At 36.9% G+C, this 26,767-nt stretch overlaps 1 protein-coding gene across 1 annotated transcript in view; it reads left to right on the top strand.

Annotated features, from left to right (window-relative positions):
- CDYL2 (chromodomain Y like 2) overlaps positions 1-26,767 on the top strand; it is an 86,235-nt gene that overhangs the window by 48,245 nt on the left and 11,223 nt on the right. Inside the window, exons 2-3 of the mRNA XM_075188987.1 lie at positions 11,962-12,529; positions 20,494-20,711. Coding sequence (XP_075045088.1) covers positions 11,962-12,529; positions 20,494-20,711 — 786 coding nt within the window. The remainder of the gene's footprint in view (positions 1-11,961; positions 12,530-20,493; positions 20,712-26,767) is intronic.

Raw genomic sequence — 26,767 nt, 5'->3', positions numbered from 1 at the left:
ACGCAATGGTTTTGTAGAGGTACGTCTGTTTAGTTCAATTCTAGGTGAAGGGAGATGAGAAGGGACTTGAATAAAATTATATTCACCTGGAGATGGCTGCAAAGAATCAGGGTGAAGTACAGAACATTGTTTAATAAAAATATGTGATGAAGATTGCAATAACATCTAACATTTAGTGAACCTTGCAGCTAAGAGATGTTGTGTTTGAGTTGTAAGTAGCAGTTCAGACACTATATGTTGGTACTGCAACAATAATTTGGTATCCTAAAGCAATATTAGTAGAGAATTCCACTAATATGACAGTAGTTGTTACTGCTTTTATGTATATAGAAAAAGATTGAGTTACCATAGCAAGAAATATGCTGTAATAAGCTATAAGCCAGTGTTTAGCCCAATGTTTCTTTGTAAATATATGTGACTTGTGTCAATCATGACAGAAAGGTGTAAAAGGTATATAATAGTCAGGTGGTCCCATTGTTGGGGTGAAGTAAGTTTTGATGGTAGAGTAGGTCTCTGGAGTTTACTAGTCCCAAAATAGAGGTCCATACACATTCAGGTGTGTTAACAATTGTAAAGATTTAAATATGCACCAGCAGCAATAGCCAGTCATGCCCAAAATATAACATGAGATTTTGTAGCTGGCCTAGGAATTCTCAATATTGCCTGAATACTATTTCAAGAAAAATATCTATGTCCAAGTGTTTTGTCATGAACTAGGTAGTGGAATTTAGGCAAATATAATTGATTTATAACCCTTTATAGCAAGATTTGCTCATAAATATTATGAATCAGTTTTACATACCTCAGGTGAAGGCAGAAGGAAATTATCCACAAATTTTATGACAACAGAAATACATGGTTATCTAGGTCCTCCTTCAGGATTTGGGAAAAGCTTGCGGGACTCTCTACATAACCCTGCGGTAATTTGGTCCAGGCAAATTGTTGAATCTTATATGGAAATATAAATAGAAACAAGCTATCAGTATGTATAGCTATAGTAAAAAGATGCATAACAAAGATCTACTATTTTGAAAATTTTGTTTTCAGTATTATGTTAGAAAACATGGTCACAGGATTGGGTACCACAAAAAAGATGCGCTCCTCAGCTTCTGGCTTTACTGGGTGGTACTGCTCTTTAGAAAGGGGCTTGGCAGGATCAAGAGTTTCTTTGACAGCAGTGGCTGTGAGGATTTGTCCTACCTCATTTACAAATCTGTACCATAGGGTAGAGGGTACTTTGGATAGGATCTCTTTTGGAAGATATCTTTTTGTTCTGGACATTTTAAGGTGCTATCAATCTCTTGTAGTGTAGCTAAAATCTCATGCTTACTTTCTATGGCAATACCAAAGCCTCATCTGATAAACAATGGATACTGCATCCTAATTTGCACAAAACAAAACCTTTCCCATGAAGCTGACTGGGATGGCTGGACTAAGGAGAAAAGTACAGCTTGTGATAACATAGACAAGCTGTGTGCAAGGGTGCTCTATGGACTAGTTTTGAGACACCATAGCGGTGACTGTCTAATTAGTAAAAGGTATAGACGAAAAATCACACATTTTTAAAATGGACATGAAAGCCTTGTGGAAGTGAACAGGAGTTCCTTCATAAAACTGTGTAAGTAGTCAATTAGACTTTCTAAACAACTACAGCCTGCTGAGCTTGTCCATTGAGATCTGTGATTCCTAAATATCTAACAAATATATCCATTCATTTAATAAATATAATGCTGATAATTCCCCTTATCTTTGTTTACAAACATTTATATGACACCAATCTACGTTTTGGGATTAAAATGGTATCTGTACCTTCACTCTTAAGAGCAGCGCTCAGCTACTGTTATGATTACCTCAGTGTTTGCAAAGAAAGTAGCTGATGAATAATGTAATAATTTATTGCAGGACGAACAAAATAGAATCCAACAATGCAGGAAATAAACACTCAGTCCAGGTATTAAAAAAAAAAAAACACAATCCGGGTGTGGCTGGGTGAAAGAAAACGGTCTCTAAACTAATATTGATTATCCAGGAACCAAAGACACTCACAATGTGAGTGACTAAACACCAGGCAGCAGATCACTGATGCTGGGAAATTGCAGCAATGGCGATAGGTGGCAGAGCCAGGGATGCACAGTAACAGATACTGGCAACAGACAATTAACACACAGGATCAAAACAACAATAATTAATGACCAGCAATGTTTGGAATGAGTATGAAAAGTAGTGGGGAAGGTGCAGGCAGGGCTGGATTAAGGGAATGGAGGCCCCTGGGCTAAGGGGACCTCCACTCCCCCCGTGAAGCCCCCAATGTGAGCCACCCGCGGCCCCCCTTGAGGCCCCCCCCAAGCGCTTACCACCTCCTGTCACTGCAGTCCTCCTTCCGTGGTGCGCTGTAAGCTCCTTACTGAGGAGATCTTGTGAGCGTGAGACTCATAGTCTCACTCTCGCAAGATCTCCTCAGTAAGCAGATTACTGAGTGACGGGGATGGATGACTGCAGTGACAGTGCTCAGTAGCATTGATCGGGGCCCCAGACCTGATCAATAATGCTTCTTAGGACTTTGAAGGGCCCCCTGGAGGCTCAAGGCCCCTGGGCTGTAGCCCATTTAGACCTCCGGTTAATCCGGTCCTGGGTGCAGGTGATGATCAGGAAATGTTATCTCCTGCAGGTGAGGTGCAAAATCTCAAAAGTCCACAAAAACAGCACCTCTGGCAAGACAAAGGTACTGCAGAGGGCAATATATACAGAGTCTTAACAGTTACCGATCAATATTCCCTCAGCTAGGATTATATCATTCAAACACAATATACAATTCTTATTCCCATTATGAATATGATTTCCATTGTGCACAATTCTCATCAAAGCTCTCCTTATTTAATGATCCACATAGTCTTTCTAATTGTTCTAAATTGATACTTTAAGGAGTAAACTGATTTTCCCCTTTTGCAATCCCATGCATATTCTGTTCATACTAGCAAAATTCCTTTTCATAGTTTGTACACATAACCTGCTGGTGAAATAGATGTTGGGTCTTTTATCTAAATCTTTATAACTTCAATTCACACCAGGCACACAGGCACAAGGAACACTTATTAAGAGGTCCCTTAAGAAAAGGAGATGACCAAGTGAACCAGGACATCAAACAACCAAAGGTGGTGGGGGAGAGATTTTGGGACTCAGAGTGGGTTCTGTAGACATATACTAAGAAAGATCATGCACCTAACTACATAATCTAGTATTATATTACCTATTGCACTATTCAGTCCTCCTTGTATCCAATTAGGTTAGGGTAGTGGATATACTCAATTCTCTGTTCACGTTTGAGACATAAAACTTAGGATTTTTCAATGTAAAAAAAAACAACATTTCACTAGCAATCCAGAATTCATGGTCTAATAGTTGAGAAGTGAAAAAGAAAGTTACAGAGAAAAGTCAAGTCAAGCAGTAGAGTATGGTCTATTATTCACATGTACAAACCGAAACAGTCCATATCCTGTGACAAACCCTGTTAACCTCAATTTACTTAAGCACCTGAAATAGGGCCAGGGACCATTATGGGCCATTTCACACAGGAAGAAAGATAAAGAATAAGGGTAGCAATCACCTCTGTGGGTGACTGGGTTCTACAGGGACAAACCTATATATAGTCCCTTACCTGATCACTGTGGTCACCCTCTCTCAACACACAAGGACTACTCAATTTATACAATATACATTCATCATACCAGCATAACTGTAATGTTACATATTGCCCTGCCTAGGCAAAGAACATAATGTAATTAATCCCTCTATGATGAAACAATATGAAAGGACTATAGTTTGAATGCATAACAAATACTGATATGATCAACCCCGATTTCCAATATCTGATGCTGCATAATGTCTTACAGATTTGAGGAAACCTGCACACTCTTTAGACCAATATAGCACAGGGAAAAATAGCTGTTTAAAAACAATCAAATATACTGGTTCCTCTGCATTCGTCAATCTACATCCCACTTCTAACACCAAAGTATTGTCTTGGAAATATCACACAGGAAGACATTTGGGTGTATTTTATCAGAATTTGCTTTATTATTAAGATGGACCATACTGTCATATATAAATATCAGAAAAAGGCTATAATCACAGTGAAAAAGTGAATGCAACACTAGATAATAATGTGCAATACTTTAACAACATTAATATAATAATGCATATGCTCACAAATTACCACTATAATTACATAAATTATTCAATATTCATAATAATTTTACAAACGTATATGGAGACGTTTCAGGAACATATCAGAACTAAAATTATTTGCATTAAATGTTGGATCACGATGGTACTTCTAACCATGCCCATCTCTATATGCCAAAATCAACATTATTACCACAACAAACCTTCTAGCTTTCCTCAAATGGGAGAGAGCGCGACGCATTTTTGAACAGAGGTGTATTAGTTGCTTTAATATTATCTGAGCTGTAATTATATATTACAGATAACTATTATATTACAGATAGATGGCTGGATGTACCTCCATTTAGGATTTACCCAAAGCAAGCACTGCCATGACCTGTGACAGAAGGCCACACCCTCCAATAGCTTATCCAATCACTTGTCAGTAAACTAAAATAAGTCCTGTCAAGTACCCTTCCACAAAGCATAGCTTTGCTATACTCCAGGATAACCATTATGTGCTAATATAATTCACACAGTGAAAGCGTTTATCGCATCTAGGTGTGCTTTGATTTTGATTACCTATTACCGTAATTCCATAGTAACAAAAAAAACTTTAAATATGGTGACAGGGGTATAATTTGGAAGGGGGAGCATATTCTGTGGGTGGTTTTGCTTTAGAGCTCCAAGAACTCCACAGCTGTGCAATGGCTCAGTGGTTAGCACTTCTGCCTCACAGCACTGGGGTCATGAGTTCAATTCCCGACCATGGCTTTATCTGTGAGGAGTTTGTATGTTCTCCCCGTGTTTGCGTGGGTTTCCTCCGGGTGCTCCGGTTTCCTCCCACACTCCAAAAACATACTAGTAGGTTAATTGGCTGCTATAAAAAAAATAAAAAAATTTACCCTAGTCTGTGTGTGTATGTTAGGTAATTTAAACTGTAAGCTCCAATGGGGCAGGGACTGATGTGAGTGAGTTCTCTGTACAGCGCTGCAGAATCAGTGGCGCTATATAAATAAATGGTGATGATGATGATGAAGAATTGCATTATAAAACCATTTCTCTAGAGCTCCTCCATTTCTGTTGTGTAGCAGCAATAAAAGTTGCTTTATTGCCTTTTAAAAATTGCCAATGAAACGCATAGGCAAAGCATCAATTAACAATGCTATAAAAGAAAATACATACAAAATATACACCAGGTGGCATATGGTCCCCTCTAAAATACACAATATTTATCCCCAGTCATCTAATATGTGCTGGAGAAACAGGAAGCGCCAGTACATTATTTCACATCTAGTGGGATTTTCCCTCCATATCTAGTTATTGGAATGATATTTTTAGTTTAATTACACAATTACCTAATGTCCAAATTCCACTTGACTCATTTATTGTGTTGTTATGTAAACCTATAATATCCCTTAGTGAATATACCAACAAACCAATACTTCAGGATTGGAGAAAAGACATCAACTAGACACACCGTTATCAAGAGAATTTGATAGGTAGCCTCTATGGAGCGTCTATTTCTAGTCTACGTAGTTAAATTCTTTTACAAAAACTGTGGTCCCTGTTATTCATATTACAACTCCCCTTTAATAGGAAATACTTTAAAAAATAATTGTATATCTGGGGTTTGTCTTTAATTGCTCTGGTTTTTTAAATAATTGTTATCTGTAGAATATTTTTTTATTAGAACAATTAAGTGTACTTTACTTACAACTTCTTACCTCACCCGTTGCCTTTCCTTCCCTCCCTATACAAAAGCTAAATAAACCCAGCAAATTCCTTCTTTATTTATCCTTTGTCTCTTTAAGGACTGTTTATTCTTTGGATTTTTTTCATTTTTTTTTTTTTTTGTTAACATATATAGAACAAGTTAACCCGTGCATGATACTCATGCATTCTAGTCAAATCAAGCTACTTAAGGTGTTAAAAAGGTTCTTGTCATGCATTTGGGCCATAGCCCAGGCCTTAACCACCAACCACTCCCCACTGTCACCCCCGGCAACCACCAACTACTCCCCACTGTCACCCCCGGCAACCACCAACCACTCCCCACTGTCACTTCTCCTTCAAGAAATATATATATATTTTTTTAAAATCTTTATAAACACTTTTAACAATTAACAAATTAAATTAACAAATTAAAAACATCTTAGGGGCGTATTCAATTGTTAGCGGTAACGCTGATAAACGAGCGCTCAAAAAATCTTACCGTTAATACGGTATTTACTCGCGGAATTTCAGCTCGCAGCCCCCTGAGCGGCGAGCTGAAATTTTGCGAGTAAACTACCGTATTAACGCTTTTCGCGCGCAATATTACCGTAAACGGTAATATTTTTTGAGCGCTCGTTTTTTAGCGTTAACGCTAACAATTGAATACGCCCCTAAGTATACCAAATTTCAGCCCTTTCTGAGGTTTTTTTTTCCACACACACTAAGAATTTAGTAGGTCAGTGTATAACTCCGCCCACACACACAGACTAACACACGCCACTAGGCTTTTATATATTAGATAATAATGTTTCTATTTTGTAATTGTCCTATTGGTCTGGCCAAAATTGTGTGTATGTTTTCCTTAATCATTGTATCGGATTTCTGATATACAATGTTTATCTGTAGTTCTATGTCTGGTTTTCTGTTAAATGTGACCTCTGTATTTATTCTACTGTCACAGATAAAGAAAATTACAAATGATAGTAAGTAATTGGGTTAGGCAGACGTCTATCACTTTGTGAACCTTTTGGCAGCCCGGGTCCAGCAGAGAACATATTAACCTGAGACAATATGCATCCTGCAATGCGGTTTAAAGTGTCACAACTTCACCCTGGGGCAGAGATTGGCTCATAAAGAAAGCAATCGAGATTTTCTATATGAAGGGTGCAAGTAATTAACTCTAATGGGCACAGCAAAGCACTGAGAAATGCTTATTGCTAATGATATCTGTATGATTTGTGCATGTAACAATTAAACTAAATAGTTAATTACACATTGAGTGTAACAATTAAAACACATAAACATGTATTGGGGATATGACACCTAAAGAATAAACTAATCTATTTGTGTAATAAGCTAACATTGTGCTATGCCAATGTGTGTATACCCAAAAGAAAAAAATAATTATTATATTAGACATAATTATTTAGCCACAATTAGCATTAAAAGACAATTAAAGACCAAGGGCTAGATTCACTAAACTGCGGGTTTGGAAAAGTGGAGATGTTGCCTATAGTAACCAATCAGATTCTAGCTTTCATTTATGTAGTGCATTCTACAAAATGACAACTAGAATCTGATTGGTTTCTATAGGCAACATGTCCACTTTTTCAAACCCGCAGTTTAGTAAATATACCCCCAAATATGTTATTTGTTATAGTAGTGGAACTGCTTACTCCCTATTTCCTATGGTAGAGAATTAAAGTATCAGGAATCAACCCAGTAGTTTATAGCATTATTAGTTTGCGGTTTTGTACATGATTTTTTTTACCATAATTTCATTTCAAATAGTTCTTTATTCTTTTAATGTGACTTTACAAAGGCTAAGGGAGGCAATTTTTAACTGCATTTCAATTTTAACTTCATTCCTTATTTGTGTGATTGGTAGTAAAATTTCCTTCTGAATCCTAGTTGATTTAACTGACTGTAACATTAATACAAACATGTTAAGATTTTAAATAACAGGTACATCAATTTACTAATACAGATCAATACTTTGTAAAGTAACAAAATATAATGAATTAAAAATACTGTATAGATTTATAAAATACAACAAATTCAAGTTGTATTGACAACCATATGTTTTCGGTACGTTAGCAAGTTACCTGCATAAACAATAGGATTAATTGTTTTAACTCTTATTACCAATTTAGTTTCTGAAAGTTCTCCAAGTATTTATTTACTTTTTCTTTTTACTTGTCTGTCTATAATGTCTAATGGAATTAATGTTTTAATAACTTTTTATTCATTTCATTGGGCACAGTGATTTTAGTTACCTACATTTACAATAGTACTATGAAATAAAAAAACATGACCGGTAAATTGTTTAATGGTTGCTCACTAAATGCCAACAATTATATGTATTTAACAATACGGACATGAGCTATTTTTTTGGCTATTTTATTAAAATATACATAGGACACATTCTTCATTTTTAACAAAGGGATTTAATATAACTTGGGAGAGATCCTATATGAAATGTTGCTGCCTACAACATATATCGGGGTGTTCACCGTACCCCACCAATAGACATCAAAATATACAAAAAAAGCATATAACATGAACATGTGCTACACGATTGATCATGTGACATATACATCAATTTGTTGCAAAAGCTTGTACAAAATCAAAAAAAAGGTCCAATAGCTTATTGTAGTGCACAGTGATTCTTCCACTTCGATGAATGATATTTCTCCAGTGAAATTCCAAATATTGTACATAAAAAGAAAACATTTATAACGTAATATGTTTAAACATGTATTGTGATGCGACACATATGTCATTTTTGTGATTAATCAAAATATGAATAGCCTTTTCCTCATAGGATTCCTTTTTGTGAACGTGATTGTTTTTCAATAATGTACAAAACACCTTCAAATAATCAATTCAAATTCCAACACCATTCGTGGAAATTCCCCTTTGTGAATATGCTTACTTCAGAACGGATAATTAAATTGTATATCAACATCACAGATTCTCCGTATAGGCTGTGATCTCACTATCACTGGACTATCTTTCCTGCTGATCGTGTTCCACAGCTGTATCTGGTTAAATAACTTGCTGAATACTCTTTAATCTACAAGTTCTGATAGGCGGCTAGTCCTATAGATATGTCATTAGAGATACAATATCTGTTCTGTTTTAAACTGATGTTATTATTTTTTTACCTGAAGTTTTTTCTGAAGTAATTAATGCATAAAATGCATTTTTCTCTGTCTACACATACAGTCTGTATTTGAGAATTGTGGATTTAGTCAAGAACTGAATATGGAGAATCTTTGATGCTGATATTGGATTTTTTTATTTTATTTTTTTATATATTAATTTTTACCATTTATAATTTTGTATGGGGTTATATTTGCAAATCAGTTCAATAATCAGTAGTTAAACAATATCAAATATAATGGCATAACTTACTGGTAGATTCCAGCTGCAATGGTTCTATTAACATAGGATATAGTAAACTATAACAAGTAGCACATTTGGTCTTCTGATGTTAATTGGTGTGAAATAATTATGCTAATTGAGGCCAAATAATGATATCCAATAATATAAATAATTTGTTAGGCTCCCCCACACTGACATGGCATGAATTCTGCGTCTTACATAAAGGTTATCTTACGGAGTTATTCTGTAGAGGTCTGATCTCAGTTTGTAATTAATGTTTTTGTTTTAATTGTTATACTCAATTTGTAATTAACTTTTCTGTGTACTATTTATTTTAATTGTTGTAGGCACTAATCATACAGATATCATTAGTAATAGGCATTATTAAGTGCGCTGCAGTGCTGATTAGTACTAATTATCTTTACCTTTTAAAAGGAAAATCTCTTCCTTTTTTTGTGTCAGTCTTGTTACTTTGAAACGCGTTGTAGGATGCATATTGCTTCAGGCTAACCTGTTCTCTGCTCTGCCCAAGGCTGTGAAAAGGTTCCCAGTGTGTGATATACACTTCTACCAATTTCAATAACTAGGGGCCTAATTCATTAAGGATCTTAATTTGAGAAACTTCTTATTTCAGTCTCCTGGACAAAACCATGTTACAATGCAAGGGGTGCAAATTAGTATTCTGTTTTGCACATAAGTTAAATACTGACTTGTATTTTCATGCAGCACACAAATACTTTATAGCTTATTTGTACACTGAAATTTAAAGTTGATATTTGTGTGCTATATGAAAAAACAGTCAGTATTTAACTTATGTGCAAAACAGAAAACTAATTTACACCCCTTGCATTGTAATATGGTGTTGTCCAGGAGACTGAAATAAGAAGTTTCTCAAGTTAAGATCCTTAATGAATCAGGCCCTAGGAGAGGCTATATACATATATGTGTGTGTGTGTGTGTGTGTGTGTATATATATATATGTATATATGTATATATATATATATATATATATATATATATATATATATATATATATATATATATATATATATATATATGTTGCAGAGAAAAGAAGCTCCACACATAGTGTACCATAAATAAGGTCCCAATCATAACCAGTGTGGCCTTGTACCAAAAAATAAATCAATATCGCCTTCTCTGATAAATGTAGTCCCTCTTGAGGAAACTTGATGGCTGAATAAATCTTCTCAGTTCCCACAGATAATTCCCAGGGGTACAATCAGCTAGAACTCGGAAGAGAATAATATCATAGTGTAGTATATCCAAATCAGCACTTCTTTAAAACCAAAGTGCAAATGTAGGGTACGTGTGCACTTTGGTTTTATATAACTGAGAGCCGTTTGGCAGACCCTACTTAATAAATAAAAATACGGGGAAATTAGATCCTTGTTAGGGGAATATATATATTTTAGTTTATAGTTTTGATTTTTAAAATTGTGTTTTATAATAATAGATTATTATTATCATCATATTAACTGTCAAAATACAATGGTCATCCCTTATAATCTAATTTCTATGAATTACAGAATAATTATAAAGATTGCTTTGTGCTTTACTTAAACCTAGTTATTATTTTCTTTCATCTCCCCACGTCCTCATTTACAGAAGCCATGTTTATTTTTAAACTATTACAATGCTTAATGAATCTTTCTCTTTCTATTTGTATAGAATGGCTGCCATTTACTAACTACTGTTAAAAGCATATAAAATTAGGACTAACATTAAAATAAACTGATTAAATGACCCAAAAATTTGGGGGGCTAGTTGACTCTGCCAATAGTTATAGTTTCCATACTGCCACTTTTAAAATTTCCCTTGACCACTGTTATGCATACACCATCTTGTTCCATAAGAACTCACTTGGTAACGATGTTCAGGTGAGTCTTCAGTAAATATATTGCTCCCTCCAATGGCTGATGTGGTTCCTCCACAGTGTGATATAGAAAAAATAAAATAAAACACCATAGTGCATTTCATGATATTTTGTGCATTAAATGAGAATTGCTTACCTGTGACTTTCAAGAACTAATGATGTTTCAATGGTCCATAATTATCTTCAATGGGAAGTACTCAAAACAACAAAACCAGACCATAGTGTGTACTGGTGATGACAATCAGCGATAGATCCAGTAAGTGATTACACACACCTAAAGAGTGATTTTAAATTGTCTTTAAGTGCTAGAAAATAGTAACACTTTCCTTGGTGGTATTTTGTTTCTACATAAACATACTAAAAATCCAGCACCCTCTCCGTTCACTACAGTCCCTGAACGGTGTCATTGTTTACTTGAGAATTGGATGGATAGCAGTCTTGGGAATGGTAGTCGACAAAATGTCTGCCTTCATTGTATGTAGACAGGTTCACTTTACATAGCTAAAGATTGGACTGGATAAAGAACAGAAGCAAGGTAACCTGGTGTCTAAGCAAATTACTCCTTGTGCTTAAATATTTGTGGTACATATCGATGTGGGTACTTTTTTTTTTTTTTTCGTTTCCTTAAAATGCACTGTAGGGACATCAAATGAGAACTTTATAAACCAGTGCAGAAATGAGAACAATGGATCCTAGGTAAAATATTGGGATGTATTATTTGAGTTTGGATAAAAAAATGTGCCATACATTTTTCTTGCATTTAACTATATAAAATACATATTAAGTGCTGTTTTTATCACCAGGTTGAAAGGATTGTTGACAAAAGGAAGAACAAGAAAGGGAAGTGGGAATACCTAATTCGGTGGAAAGGTTATGGGAGTAGCGAAGACACCTGGGAGCCTGAGCACCACCTGCAACACTGCGAGGAGTTTATTGATGAATTTAACGGACTGCACCTAAACAGAGATAGGCGAGCCAAAGCGGGTAAGCAGGCAGTTGCTTCAAAGCTCCTGCGGGGGGCAGCAGTGGACAGAATGCCGCACAGGTCATCTGACTCTGGGAGAGCCAGGGGAGCTGCACAGAAACGGCGGAAAATACATTCATTTCAAAAACAGAAGAAGGTGTGTACTGCTAAATATTCCCCTGGAGACAGATCAACCAAGACTTTAACATATAGAACTACTCCCAGCGGGCTTCAGATTATGCCGCTGGACAAACCCTTGGAGAACGGGGAACCCACTAGCCACACAGAAGACAAGCACTTTGAAAATGGTTCCGAGCAAGGCAAAAATGACCTGGAGGATGACAAAGTGAGACAAGGTTTACCAAGTGGGCTGGAAGTCTGTGACTCGCCTTTAGTCAATGGAATAGGTATGTACCCTACCGTTGTGTTGTACATTGTTCTAGGAATGATGAGCTTTTAACAGACCTACAATGGTCTGAATTGTTGTGCATTCAATAAACAGAAAAGATATGATGAATTCACAATGCAGAATGAAGTACCTTAAATGAATGTGGCTTTTAATTAAGTTATGTATTGGGGAACTTTAATGCAGGATTAAATTGCCATGAAATTTAACTCTTTGGCTGCAAAGCTACTATTTAGAAAACCAACCTGGATTTTATGTTGTATACAGCTAGAAAATAAATTAGTTTTGTGTTCTATATAAAAATACAGTTTTCATTATATTGATAAGTTTGGTCATCTTCCCTCCTAGGTCCCTTCAGTAGAATCCCAGTGAATATGTAACTGTCATTAAAGGCTGAGCCCTAGGTCAGAAAGACAAGAGAGAGGAAGCAAACACTTATTCAATGTCATTTTCCACTTTCGCTTACACAATCTGCCAAGAGCTGAGTGACAGCTCAGATATACATTGGAGGCAGGGCCAGATGCAGGGGCGGGTCTGTAACTAGGCAACCGGAGGCAGCTATGTCTAAAACAATAGTGAGACAAAAGTCAATTAGTGTCATTTACAGTATAGCTGCAGCACGCAGAATGGCGAGGTACACCAGGCATGCTGAGGTAGAAATCTTAGGAAGCAGAATGTGTGGGGGGAGCAAAAGGAAATTAATGAATTTAAATATAGTTTTTTTTCTTGATGCAAAAGTCCAAATTAGTGGTGTTTACCTGTTGAGTATATCTAATAATGCTTATGAATGACTAGAATATATTTGTAGTAATTTGTAGCAAGAAATGAGAAGGAGGCTCGTTAATTTGCAGCCTCAGGCAATAAAATGGCCCCATGTATTATAATCATAAGCAATATGATTAAACTGCGGAGGAGATAAATATAGTGCTATGATATTCCTGTGACAATACTGATGAGGTCTTTTTAAATGTTCCAAAAGTCCTTTTTAGTAAATTATATTATTTTTTATTCTAATAACCATGTAACAGGTGGTACAATTCTATTGGTTTTCAAATGTCCGTTATACACATACCTACCTACTCTCATGGATTATCCAGGAGACTCCCGAATTTCACGGAGTCCTCCGAGATTCCATGTAAAGTAGGCCAACCTTTCGGATCCGGCTATGATGATAATGTGTGCTAATGTGTGTGATATGTGGGCAGCATGGTGGCTCAGTGGTTAGCACTTCTGCCTTACAGCACTGGGGTCATGAGTTCAATTCCCGACCATGGCCTTATCTGTGAGGAGTTTGTATGTTCTCCCCGTGTTTGCGTGGGTTTCCTCCGGGTGCTCCGGTTTCCTCCCACATTCCAAAAACATACTGGTAGGTTAATTAGCGGCTAACAAAATTGACCCTAGTCTGTGTGTGTCTGTGTGTGTTAGGGAATTTAGACTGTAAGCTCCAATGGGGCAGGGACTGATGTGAATGAGTTCTCTGTACAGCGCTGCGGAATTAGTGGCGCTATATAAATAAATGGTGATGATGATGATGATGATAACGCTATTCACATCAAACTTCTTCATCAATTCCCTGTCCTCTGACGCTCAATGACACACATTGCGTCATTATACAGCAAAGACAGGGCTGTGAGGATGCAAATTGCGTCATTGCAACCCCCCTCCCCCCACACACACACACACTTGAGGGGACATTGTGGTGATTTTAGTAGTGAAGAGGCGTAAAGAAGCTGTAAGATAAACAACGGGCATCACCATGACTTCTATGTCATAATTTATTTAACGTCACAGATACAGGCGAAGGGCATAATACTCAATCGCTGGGCCACCTAGCAAAATTTGGGGGGAAGGTGGTGATGCTTCACTATTTAATCCAGGGGTCAGGGAACTTTTTTAAAGTTAAATATATTTAGATACGCCGACGTTACCCCTTGATTTGAAAGGAAAGAAATCATATATTATTAATTATTGGAATTCAAAATTTTATTGAATCTATTCAAAATTTCTTTGAAAGCTTCAACTTCAAAACTTCAGCTTTTGGAGAAATGATGTTGCTTCATTTTTGATACGAGAGCATCAATATTGGGGCATTTTGATGTCAGAGCAATTTGGATACAGTCTTCAGCGTCCAATCGATTTCTCGGCTTTGTTTTTATGTTCGTTAGAGTGGAAAATCCTTGTTCGCAAAGGTAGGTTGTTGCAAAAGGCAGCAACTTTTTGACTGCCTCCTCACGTGCAATTTTGATGCCTTTGCAGCTGTTGACATCCAAAAATATGACAGATCTGCTTTGTTTTCAAATGCAATACGTGCTTCATTATTGCATCGAAGCTCAAGAAGTGCCTCTGCCAACCCTTGAGGCTCTTGTGGTCCAACAGCAATTTCACATTTAAAGGGGTCTACAATCCAACTGACAGCGTGTGAATCGGCATCATTACCCCCAGGAATTTCATTTTTACCCCATCAGGGGTAATTTACCCCTGTTCCCTGACCACTGGTCTAATCACTCTAAACTAGCAGTAAAAGTTCCCCTAAATACACATTACTGTGAATGGGGAACTTGGTTTCCCATCCATGGGAGAGCCCTCTGCTATCCGAGCGCTGAAAGTAACAGTGTTCCCCATTAAAACTAATGTGTAATCAGGGGGAGCACTTTTTATATTTAGAATGCCCATGCGCTACGAACCAGCTGGAGAAATAGGTAACATTTGATTCTCTAAATAACACCTGAATATTTTGGAATAGGGACACAAGCGAAGATTGTGAACGCATTAGGTTTTGGGCATGCCAAGGCCGTCACCTCCCCTCCTTATGGCACCCAATATACGTTTCAAGATTCCGGCAGTCTGGACCATACCCTAGCATTGGAACTGTTGGAGAGTATCCCTAAGTCAATTTATTAATCATACATTCCCATGCTAGGTCATTGACGTCTGATGTATTTCTCCTCCTCACAGTTGGTCTTTAAGCTGAAGAAGAGTCCAAGTGGAGATATATCCTGAAATGTATTACAGTTCTAAGCTGCTCAAGCTGGTATTGAAAGCAGGTTCTCCAGCCTGGTCTCAAATTCATTATTAGAAAATGTCCTTTTTACTGTTTGCAAAATAAAATAACCAGCCTTCAGGAAACAATTACATTTGACACAAAGCTTTAAAATGCTGGGGAATGCCACAGAATGAGACTGTTGCATTACTGTGGGTTTGTGTTTACTGACTAAACACTAAAAATAAAGCGATTTCCCTGGTCACAATGTGATTTTGATTTAATTCTGTAGTGGAGGCATTCTTGCTAAGTGGTTATCAGACAAAAAAAATATGCTGCAGTTTGTATAAGATACCTGAAATTCCAATAACAAAGGCTCTTGTAGATTCCGTGTCGGAAACTCTGAAAATAATCACTAGTTATTTGTACTTCACAAGCCATTAATTTGGACAAACAGCTCGTAAAACCCCAAAGACTAGGAAACGAAAAGTAATGTGAAAAAATTATCATAAAACTGGCACATTACCTTTAAAACACAGTATTATAGTAAAATACTGTAGAAATTCTTATATTTCTACCTTTAAATGGCATCAAAGTTCCAGCACCAACATTTCAACCTATTATTTCTGCAGAATACATTGAATTGCAAATCTGATGGTTTAAAGTATTTGATTTGTGCAAAGGTCTTTCCATAAATTGTGGGTGATGCTCTTTGCTAGTATTCAGACAATAACAATGTGTGCTATTGTGACCCCATCCTATGGATCCACGGAATAAGGTGTGTAAAATTAATAAAAAATAATAGTTCTGGGCCTGTTTTAACACTAAGATAAACTACATGTCCTATAATGCAAGTGGGCAAGAGTTTAAGATGTAAAAAATTAGCTATTAGTAATCCATTAGTCATTATGCATCTGGACTGCTACTGAAAATGATTTCTTACCTCTATATTAATAAAAAAAAAAAATGTATCAATACTTGCACACTTTCCCATCTGGAAATTTATACAAAAACATTTCAGCCAACAAGGGAGCTGCCCAGTGGATAGAAGGGGGAGGATTAATAGACCTTTAACATCCCTTACATGTCTCCTCTCTTCTGTTGTTGAGTGTTAGGTGGGTTGAAAGCTATTGGTAGTAGGACCATGAAACGTCAGGTAGATATCGCCTTATACGTATTTGATACCCATCCAGGGTCTGTATTAGAATTTCTGGAGTCTGGTCTTCAAGTTACCCACAAGAGGTCATGTTTAGTGGATTTCCCTCTGTGGAAAGAGGTGGGATTACTGATTAATTCACATGTGCATTAGTAACAAAATTGTCTAAACATAAAAAAGCATAAACTGCATGGATTTGAGAAAACCCTGTTCTAAAATAACCAAATGTCACTTGCAAAACTGTTTTAAAATAACCAAATGTCAGTCCCCGAGGGGTAGTAACATTGGCAAGAAGACGTTAGAAAAGAAACATGTTAATCTCTGATGGGTGTTACTATTTGGCTGTACTACTTCAGTTTAAAACTTTTTTTTATCAAACTATTTCCCTAGTAAATCACAACGGAAAATAAAGTTTGTATTCTATTTCCACCTCTATGGAGTAAAATAGTAGCAAAGTTTGCACTTACAAAAACCCATCTTTCAATAACTTCTGACAACATATCTACCTTTCTACATTTTAGGCTTTTTTTAAATCATAAATACATACTGTGAAACAACAGGGTTACTGTTTTGACCAGAACTTGAAAATTAATTTGTTTTTGTTTTTTTTTAATTATTCAGGTTTTTCCAAAAATTACATATTTACCAAGGTAACAGCGAACACAGACAATTTGTTTGGTGTGTTTAACAAAGGCAAGAGCACCTTATTTGTTACTGCTCAACCTGTAGCCATTCATTCACAGAAGCACTGAGTATTTCAGGGAATTAGTCTGCTAATGATGTGGGAGGCAGTATCATGTGATTGTGTGAGCAGGGCTGATTGTGAAAGCAGTCTTATAATGTGGGAGGAGATTAGAGTTACACAGAAAGCTACAGACCATGAGATAGGGGAAGGAGATGGGTATCCCAGTAGAATAGAGTAGTGGTATGCGGCTCCTTTGATACTGTGCGGGTAGATGGCAGGGTCAAACACACTTTTATAGGAAGCCATATATCCCATAGGCAAACCGAGGGGGGTTACCTAGTGCCTGGAAACCCCCCTCTAGGCCTGGGGCACTGTATAATTGAGGTGGCTGGACTCTGCTCCCGCTTCACACAACTCTGCTTGAAAAGGGAGAGCTGCGTGCACCTAACAGTAGTGCACGCAGCATTGCCCATGTATATTATGGGGATAGGAAGAGTTGGAGAGCAGCCAAGCACTGTCTAAAATTATAGCTACGCCCCCATGCATGCTGGTCACGCCCATTGGTGGCGTGGTGTGGAGACCCCTCCTCTACAATTCCTGCGTTTGCCCCTGTATCCACCCTGATTTTTGGGGTAAGCAGATGTGGTATTACCAGAAAAATCGAAAATCATGTAGAGGATAGGCAAGAATAGTAAATAAAAATAATAAAAAATAAATTAAAAAAATGCAGTTTTGTTGTTAGTAATCACATCACCCCTTACAGCTTTGAGGATGTGTGGATGGAAGGGGATGTTTATCAACCTCACTCAATCCTCAGCAATTACAATGCTTTGTAAGCTCATTAGAATATCAGTTGTTTTAAATTTGGCTTAGAATGTCTAAAGAGCTTCAGTGTTGTTCTATGCCTGTAACTGTTCTGACCTCAGTTTATAAAGTAAGCTGACAATCATTACTCATGATCAGTGATGTGAATGATAGGTTTGCAATACTTTATTTATAGAACACATATACTGCATTATGGAAATTCTCATATGTCATTCTGTCAATGTTTATCCTACTATTTTATTATTTTAAAATTTTTAGTTTACATCGGATTTGTTTGTAGATATTGTGATGTCTTTTATCTGTATATTATAAAAGGAAAACACCCAAAAATTGGATGATAGTTACGTTCTGCAAACCTCTGTATCATACCTGTTGACACAATTGGCATACATTAGCCCATGGTCTTTCTTCCACCTAGGCCATGCCCATGAACACCCATTTTGAGGTTCTCCTAAGATTGCTGATAAATCTGTTTATTCTAGATTTTCTGGGTAGGGAGATCTTAACTGTGGAAAATAATGTTTTATGAGATGGCCCTTGTAGCAGTATGTATTTTCCCTTCACTTATTCACTTTGCAATTCTTTTTATATTCAAACTGAGAGGGGTCACTTGAGTGGGAGGAGCCTATTTGCTTTGTACAATTGTACAGACAGGTGGATCAGACAAGTGTAAAAGGCAGGGGTGCAGCAAAAGCCCCTGGGTTCTGGTGTAAAACCGGACACCTTCAGATAGGATAAAAGCACCACTGTGGTTGTGAAGTCTTCCTGACTATGCTCATGTATCCTCGACTACAAAGACAAGTAAAGGACAAAACAGATCTATGCCCTTGTAGTACATTGGGCCCAGGGTTGTGCCCATTGCGGTTCCTAGTGCTGTATCCTCTACTGTTATGTCACTGGTAATCAGTGCATCTTACCTTTAGCAAAACACAGCTGAAGTATTCCCCTTTAATATCCAGAAACCTTTCCCAAATTTAAACAATGCATAGCTTATTTTGACACCTGTTTTTGACATGGGTACCTGACATTGTCCAGCTGCAGAATTTGCAGTTGGGTATACACCGAGATTACAGTAATTTACTATTACGGGTTGAGTGAACAATGGATATGTTTTGAAAACAATATTTTATTATCTCTTGCCAGGTATTTAGGGACAGTGGTTTGTGGCAGTTCTGTTTGGGGCGGGGACAAATAAGTGGTTTGAATTAATTTTGCTAGATGGTCTGTGCCAGCCTCCCTCTTATAGTAAAAATCATGGTGGGAGTGGGATGGAGGAGCAGAGTAGAAGGCAGTTTGTGGTCTGGGCCACATTTGACTCTTAGAAGAGGCCATTATTTGTCACTTAAGTATCTTTACCATTTCTAGTAAATCTAATGTCACAGAGTGAGCAATGTATTCACATAGTCTATATCGAATGTTAGCCCATGATTGGATTGAAAGATCTTCTCACTAATCAATCTGTCTATCTACCCTTCCGGTTCATGCTGATGCTCTGATCTGGTAATGTAATCTGATGCTTTTATAACTCATGTAATTTGTGGGCCCCTTGTGGGACCAAGAGTCTCTTGTGAGGCTCCTGAAGAAATCTTTGTTGCCCAACCCTGGTATAGTAGGAGCATCCAAGAAAAGGACTAAATACAACTTTGTTCCCAGTATTGATTTTACACTTGGGCCCTGATGGACGCAAGTCCGTTATTGCCATGTAAGAATGCGACTTCTCTTACATGTGCGTAACTTACACTCCAATTTTGAGTTGAGTCAATGCTATACTTGCCTTCACTTCCACTTGAAGAGACGGGTCATGGAATTTCACATGTAGTTCAGTATAGTAAGGGATCGCCCTGTCACATATAATTGTAATCGATTTTGTTCACCCACCTCCTCAATTACAATGATTTTGATGTAATGGATTGTTTTCTGCAGATATCCTATATATATTTAACCATTTTCCCCTCTAACTTCCCCAAAGCATAGTCTGTACACTCCCCTGAATCCTTATTGGGTTTTAGGGGTTAGTGCAGTGTTTCCCACTCTAGTCCTCAACCCCCCTCCCCCAGTCCAGGTTTTAAGGATCTCTATTCTTGAGTACAGCTGGTTGATCAAAATGACAGAGGCAATTGAGTCACCTATAGTCAAGCATGGATATGTTAAAAAGGCTAGAGGACCGGCGTTGGCTGAGTTAGTGGGTAAGCTAACAGTTATAATAGAACACCCCAAATTAAAGGCTGCTGCCCTTTTGTTCATTTTATACATTTTTCTTTCTCTGTAAGGGATACAATTCTGGTCTTGTTTGTAATTCTCTTTATATAATATTTGAAGGAGAGTCCTTGACAAATGGAGGATTGAGCCCACACAGCCCTGTTAAACGGAAACTAGATTTGGAAAAAGACTATGTGTTCGATAAGAGATTGAGATACAGCGTCCGTCAAAATGAGAGCAACTGCCGATTCCGAGACATCGTTGTGAGGAAAGAAGATGGTTTCACTCATATACTACTGTCCAGCCAGACGTCCGATAACAACGCCTTGACACCTGATGTAAGAACCATATGCATTTATACTTTTATATTGATTTATTTACTATTTTATTTTATTTTTATTTCTAATTTTATTGGAACACACATTGATAAGGAAATCATGCAGGATGCTGGAATGTTAAAATGAGTGTACATGCGTTGCAGAGAGATGCATCAATTAATTATTACCTGCAGATTGCTAAAATTATAATGTGGGCCCAGATGTGTCCTGTTACGTTGAACAGTCAGATCACTGAGTGTATGAGCAGCTTTAGCAGATACTCTCTAAATGATATGTATTGCTACTTCTGGATCGGCTAAAATGACAGCAGAAACAAATTACATTTAATTATTTTTATTACTGTAATTGAGCTTTGCTTTTTTTTTTAGGAAGCAGCTTACACAGAATGAAACATTATGACTGGTCATCTCCATGTAAAGACACATTTGTTTACCTAAATCATAGCAAAGCATAAGGATTTGGTTAGATGAATATATGTGTTATACTGAAAAAATAACTTTACATTACTAATACATTACAATTCTTTTTTAATATTTCGCTAGCGAACAGGATTGCAGATATAAAAATAGCAATCTTTTATATTTTATTTTTAATATATACCAATAAAGCAGATATGCATGTTTTAAATGTGGAAAATTCATAAGCCATGGGGGGAAATTCAATTGACCGCAAGGCCGCAAGTTTTGTTTTTTTTTTGCTTCCCCCGCAGCGTTAAAAATTAAAATAAATCCCGCATGGGTTTTTAACTGCTATACTGACCGTTTTTAGTTAACACAGCGTTAAAACTCGTGCAATTCAATTGAAAAAGAGGTAACGTTGCCCCCGTGCGTTAATCATTGATGCTAGCGAATTTTTAGGGGCGCGAAGGGGATGGTTTAACGCAGTCATGTATAAAAAAAAAAAAATAGGATTTACATACATTTGCATACATTAGATTGCATTACACAACCTTTCTATTTGATAATATCTACATACAGTACTTTCCTTTTAGCATATTTTTTTTCTCGCTATTTTCTACTATAGAATCATCTATACCATGTCAAAACACATTAGTACATACATTAGTACATACACATTGGTACAAAAAAACATACATAAATATAATTAATTAGTCATTTTTTTTATGGGGTTTTTTTTTTTCCCATTTATTTTTTTAAAATAAAATATTTTTTTTCATGTTATGAATTACTGATAAACTTAGTTTCTTTTTTTTTCATTATTACATAAAACAGCATATTGACCTGTTTAACGCACCGCGTTAAAAAACAATTGAATAGGTGTTAACGCGGCGAGTTCTCACCCACCCTATGCTTTCAATAGACCTTCTACTGGAGCGCGATAGAACCGTTTGATGAAAAAAAAACTGCTGCGCTAAAAATAAACACTTTTTAAAATGAATTAACGCAGTGTTAAAATAAAAACCTTGAGGTCAATGGAATTCCCCAATGGAGTGGCCCTTGTACACACATTTTCCTTCTCTTCTCCTTCCTTGTGAATTGTAGTCATGTGCCCCCCCTCTCCCCCCCATAACAATTACATGAATATCACTTTGATGACTAATTAGAAAAAATATGGAGGGTCTGTGACTGTACTCAGTGCGGTGTACAGCATTTTTTTATTACTATTACATGTCTGCTTCAAAGCCATAGCGACTAGGACATTTTTCTGTTTACAATACCAAAATAGAGCTGTATCTGATTCCACTTTGCCAAGTTTGTTCCAAGATTGTGCTATTTTTCCAGTAAATTAATACTTTATAAGATTAATTGTTGAGATTTATTTCGTTGTTGTTTTTTTCTATGGCAGTTTTCATGATGTTATAATTGCTTTTCTATAAAAAGTGAAAACTGTTGTACCAACTGGGACTAAGTGCTCAGCTTAGAGATCTGTATAAATAAATTCTCTGTTAATGGCTCAGTATTTTTCTTTAGTTTCTACATCTTATCCTATTGGTGCATAGTCTTTTAAAAAATAAAAAATAAAATTGTCTTAAACAGCTTAAAGCTTTAACTTAAAGAAGACTTTTTTTTTTAAATCATATCCATGTCTATAATAAGATGATTTGCAAACGTTGTTATTCATTTTTGTGTTGACTGTTTTGCGGAGAGCTGCAACAGTGTTTTTTTATTTTGGCATAGTAATTTGGAAAATGAAATGATAGTAGCTCTGACTTAGTAGTGATGAATGATTTTGAGGTGATATTTTGCTTGAATCAAATTTTGTGGCAGAACTGTCCATTTCATAGGTACAAAATTCCAGTGATACAATATTCTAGTTCTGTTTTTGCTTCACATTTCCACATGTACACTGTATAAAAATTAAATAATAAAACAATGGGCTGCGTGCATCCCAAACAGCGCCACCCTCTATAATGAACAATTGGCCCCGGACAGATCAGCGTAGGACTTTGTGTGGGCCAGGGTAATTAACAAGAACCTGGAGTGGCAACTTTGCCATCTCAGTGGTCCCAGTAAAATGAACAGGGGTTCCTAACATGCATGCTTGTTATACCAAAGGAGTAAAAGAAAAAATAACACGCACAGTTGTCAAATAAACTTTAATAGAATAAATGACTCCCAAATGCCTGGACAGTCACTCTCTATTGAGGTGATAAGGAAATAAATGGTGGAATGAGAGCTTAGACTGCTGTCTGCTCAAACTCACTATGGTACATGTGAGCTGCAGGTTTCCGCCGACAAGTAGCTATTAACAGGAGGCGTAACTATCGTGGGAGCGGAGACTATGGGGCTTGCAGGTCTTCCCCACAATCAAGGCCCCTGCTCTCCTCCGCCTGTTCTCAATAGAGCAGAGGCCTCTTGTGATAATACATCAATAATTAATGGTACATGCTCAGAAGAGATTCTATTGGGAACAGTGGACAATGTGTAAAGTGGACCAATTTTCCTAAATAATCTTTACAAAATCCCGGAGCTTTAAAACCTCATCCTCAGGCCTGCTAAAATAATTAAATGGAAATCGTTCAGCCCTGTTCATTACACTGGTAATTATTTATACAGGATAATTAACCCCATACTGTAAACAAGGATATTATTGGTCACCAAGGAGTTCCAGGACCATCTAAAGGTTCACAGGCCAAATACTTTTATACAAGTCACATATTTCAGAGTTGGCTACTGATATCCATAATAATTTCTGGTTGGCTTTGCATTATTCCTTTGTAATACACAGTGACAATAATTCACCTTTTATACAGATACTATTTACTGGAGTTTATAGATATATATTGGCTTCACTGGCATATTATGTGTGTAGAATATTACTATTCTATTTATAGATCAAGATAAAAAGTTCCCCTAACCTCTGCATGCCTCATACGCAATGCAATCTCCACACAAAGTATAAATATTGCTCAACTGGGACAAAGTTTAAATTTCAATTTGAAACTAATGTGCATATTTTGCATCCTTGATGATAGACTGGATTTCAGTGCAAATTGCTGTTGGTCTGGTAAATAGCCCATCACATGTCTTCAAATAAAGCAGATATTTTGATTGCAATGCCAGTATTTCATCATCATCATCATCATCACCATTTATTTATATAGCGCCACTGATTCCGCAGCGCTGTACAGAGAACTCGCTCACATCAGTCCCTGCCCGATTGGGGCTTACATTCTAAATTCCCTAACATAGACACACAGACATACACACACAGACAGACACAGACGAGGGTCAATTTTGATAGCAGCCAATTAACCTACCAGTATGTTTTTGGAGTGTGGGAGGAAACCGGAGCACCCGGAGGAAACCCACGCAAACACGGGGAGAACATGCAAACTCCACACAGATAAAGATATGGTCGGGAATTGAACTCATGACCCCAGTGCTGTAAGGCAGAAGTGCTAACCACTGAGCCACCATGCTGTATTTGAAGATCAAACATGTGTGCCAGTACTCTACTAATCCATGTATTCCTGTGAATATTTATTATGTTTATGTAAGCAGAAATGTACAGATGATAGCCTATCTGACTGTATTTCATTTATATGGCAAGTATAACAGTATTTGATATTTATATACAGGTAGTGGACATTAATTGGAAACACTAATTAAACTTAATAGGGAATTCGGCCAACATGGGCTGCTAGTACATCTTGTGTACGCCTTGGCAATGAGTCTATCAATGTCTGGAATTGTGCCTCAGGCATGCAGCACCATTCTGCCGTGTTTGGTTCATGGTGTTGGAAAACACTCTCGCAGGCGTTGTTCCAGAATATTCCATAAATGTTCTATTGGGTTAAGATCTAGTGACTGAGAAAGCCATGAGATATGGATAATATCAGTGTCAATGGGCAACCTCTTGTATTCTGTTGATGGGGATATTATCGTCTTGGAAGATGTCCCTGCCTTCAGGAAAGAATATCGAAGATAATCGGTCATTATTAAGTTGAATTAGCATCGGCCATGTCTTCTAAGAAAATGACTACACCATGTGAATTTCTAAGTGCGTTGAGCAGTTTACACACTGCAACCCGACTATGACAGCTCTTTGGAATTCTCTTTGGACCATTTTTTACGAAACCGATAGCTCTCACCATGGTTCGAAATTTGTCGTCAACGGATGCAGTTACTCTCCTTGTTTTACCTTAACTTCAAATGAATGAACGGCTATCACGTTCCTGAAGTATGCACAGTCGCACTTGTGTTGCCTTTTGTAATGATGCTTTTACCTTGGGAGTTCTCTACTAACATCGCCTTAGACTTCATTGTTTGTGAAACATTAGTAAGTTGACTTGTCTTGGTCACTGAAGCACCTTACAAACGTTCCCCACCAATCATCCCTCTTTAAAGTCAATGAGGTGTCCTCACAGCCATGCCAGTCATAAATTGTAGCCAATTTTATTCATGACCATGCTGTAATGTTAGTTGCTTAATGAATGCATGAGCCACTCCTATATATAGAAGCCCTTTTTTCCTTTTTTTTATCCACTACCTGTATATAGAATGGCTGAATAATGTACAGGAATTTTAAAAAGTCCAACATACTGTTTTGTTTTGTTTTGTTTTTACTCCAGCAGTAAGTTGCCATGTTAGGATGGATGTGCTTCTCTAATTTAACAAACAGTGACTGACATCTTGCAGAAATGCACACTGTGAGTTCCTAAATTCACAAACAATCGCAGGGCCAGTGATGTCACAGCAGCTCAAATTACTGTAGCTTGTTGTCCAGCATCAAATGCTATTAGGACATTGTCCTTAAGATGTGGCTTGAGCTTCAGTTGTTCATAATGGAGTGTTGTGGTAATATTGTAGCTTTCTAACAGAGCTGCCATAGACTGTCAGGTTAATGTTGAATTATGTCTTTTACCTGCTTGAAAAACTATTGGTACTGATGCAGTGTCATTGCAATCAACATACCTTGACACTTGTCAAGGGCTATACAAGAACAATATTGTTTTTAAAGCATATGATCTTTGTAGAAACTCGCACAGTTGTTTTGATTTTCAAGCAAAATTTTTGCTCCCGGGGAATTAAATTAATATCAGTAAATTGTAAATGGACACCTATTAAATGTAATTATTATTCCATTTGAAATAAATGTTCTGTTTGCACAAATCTAGAAATAACACATTCAACTGTAACAAAGAAATGTAAAAAAAAAGTCTTCAATGTATTTTGGTTGGTGGGTGTACATGGTGATGTGTTCTAAATAGATAGACAAACCCAAAATAGTAACAAGTCTACAGAAACAAACCTCAGGAGCAATGTAATGATAGAGCGTAATACTACTGGGTTTAAAGGGACAGGCCCACCTGGGATCAAATGAAGAACGTGGGGAAATTGTTTAACTATAAGAAAGATCTCTGCGAAAGAGAAGTGGAGTTTCCATGACAACCAACCCTCTTGGAAATTTACACGATCTTTAACAATCTATGTCGTGATCACAGGGGGAACATAGTATTTCTAGGCAATCTGTCAAAGCCTGGTTTCTTTTGTTGTTCTGCTAATGTAATTACTGTAGCCTCAAAAACACAGTAGCTAAACATAAAGGAAAGTGATCTAAGTTCAATTATCACAGAAGATACTAGTCAAATC

This window comes from Mixophyes fleayi, chromosome 10 (genome assembly GCF_038048845.1).
Source record: "Mixophyes fleayi isolate aMixFle1 chromosome 10, aMixFle1.hap1, whole genome shotgun sequence".
Lineage (NCBI taxonomy): Eukaryota > Metazoa > Chordata > Amphibia > Anura > Limnodynastidae > Mixophyes > Mixophyes fleayi.
Note: the sequence above shows the minus strand (reverse complement) of the source record. Positions and strands in the feature narration are given on the sequence as shown.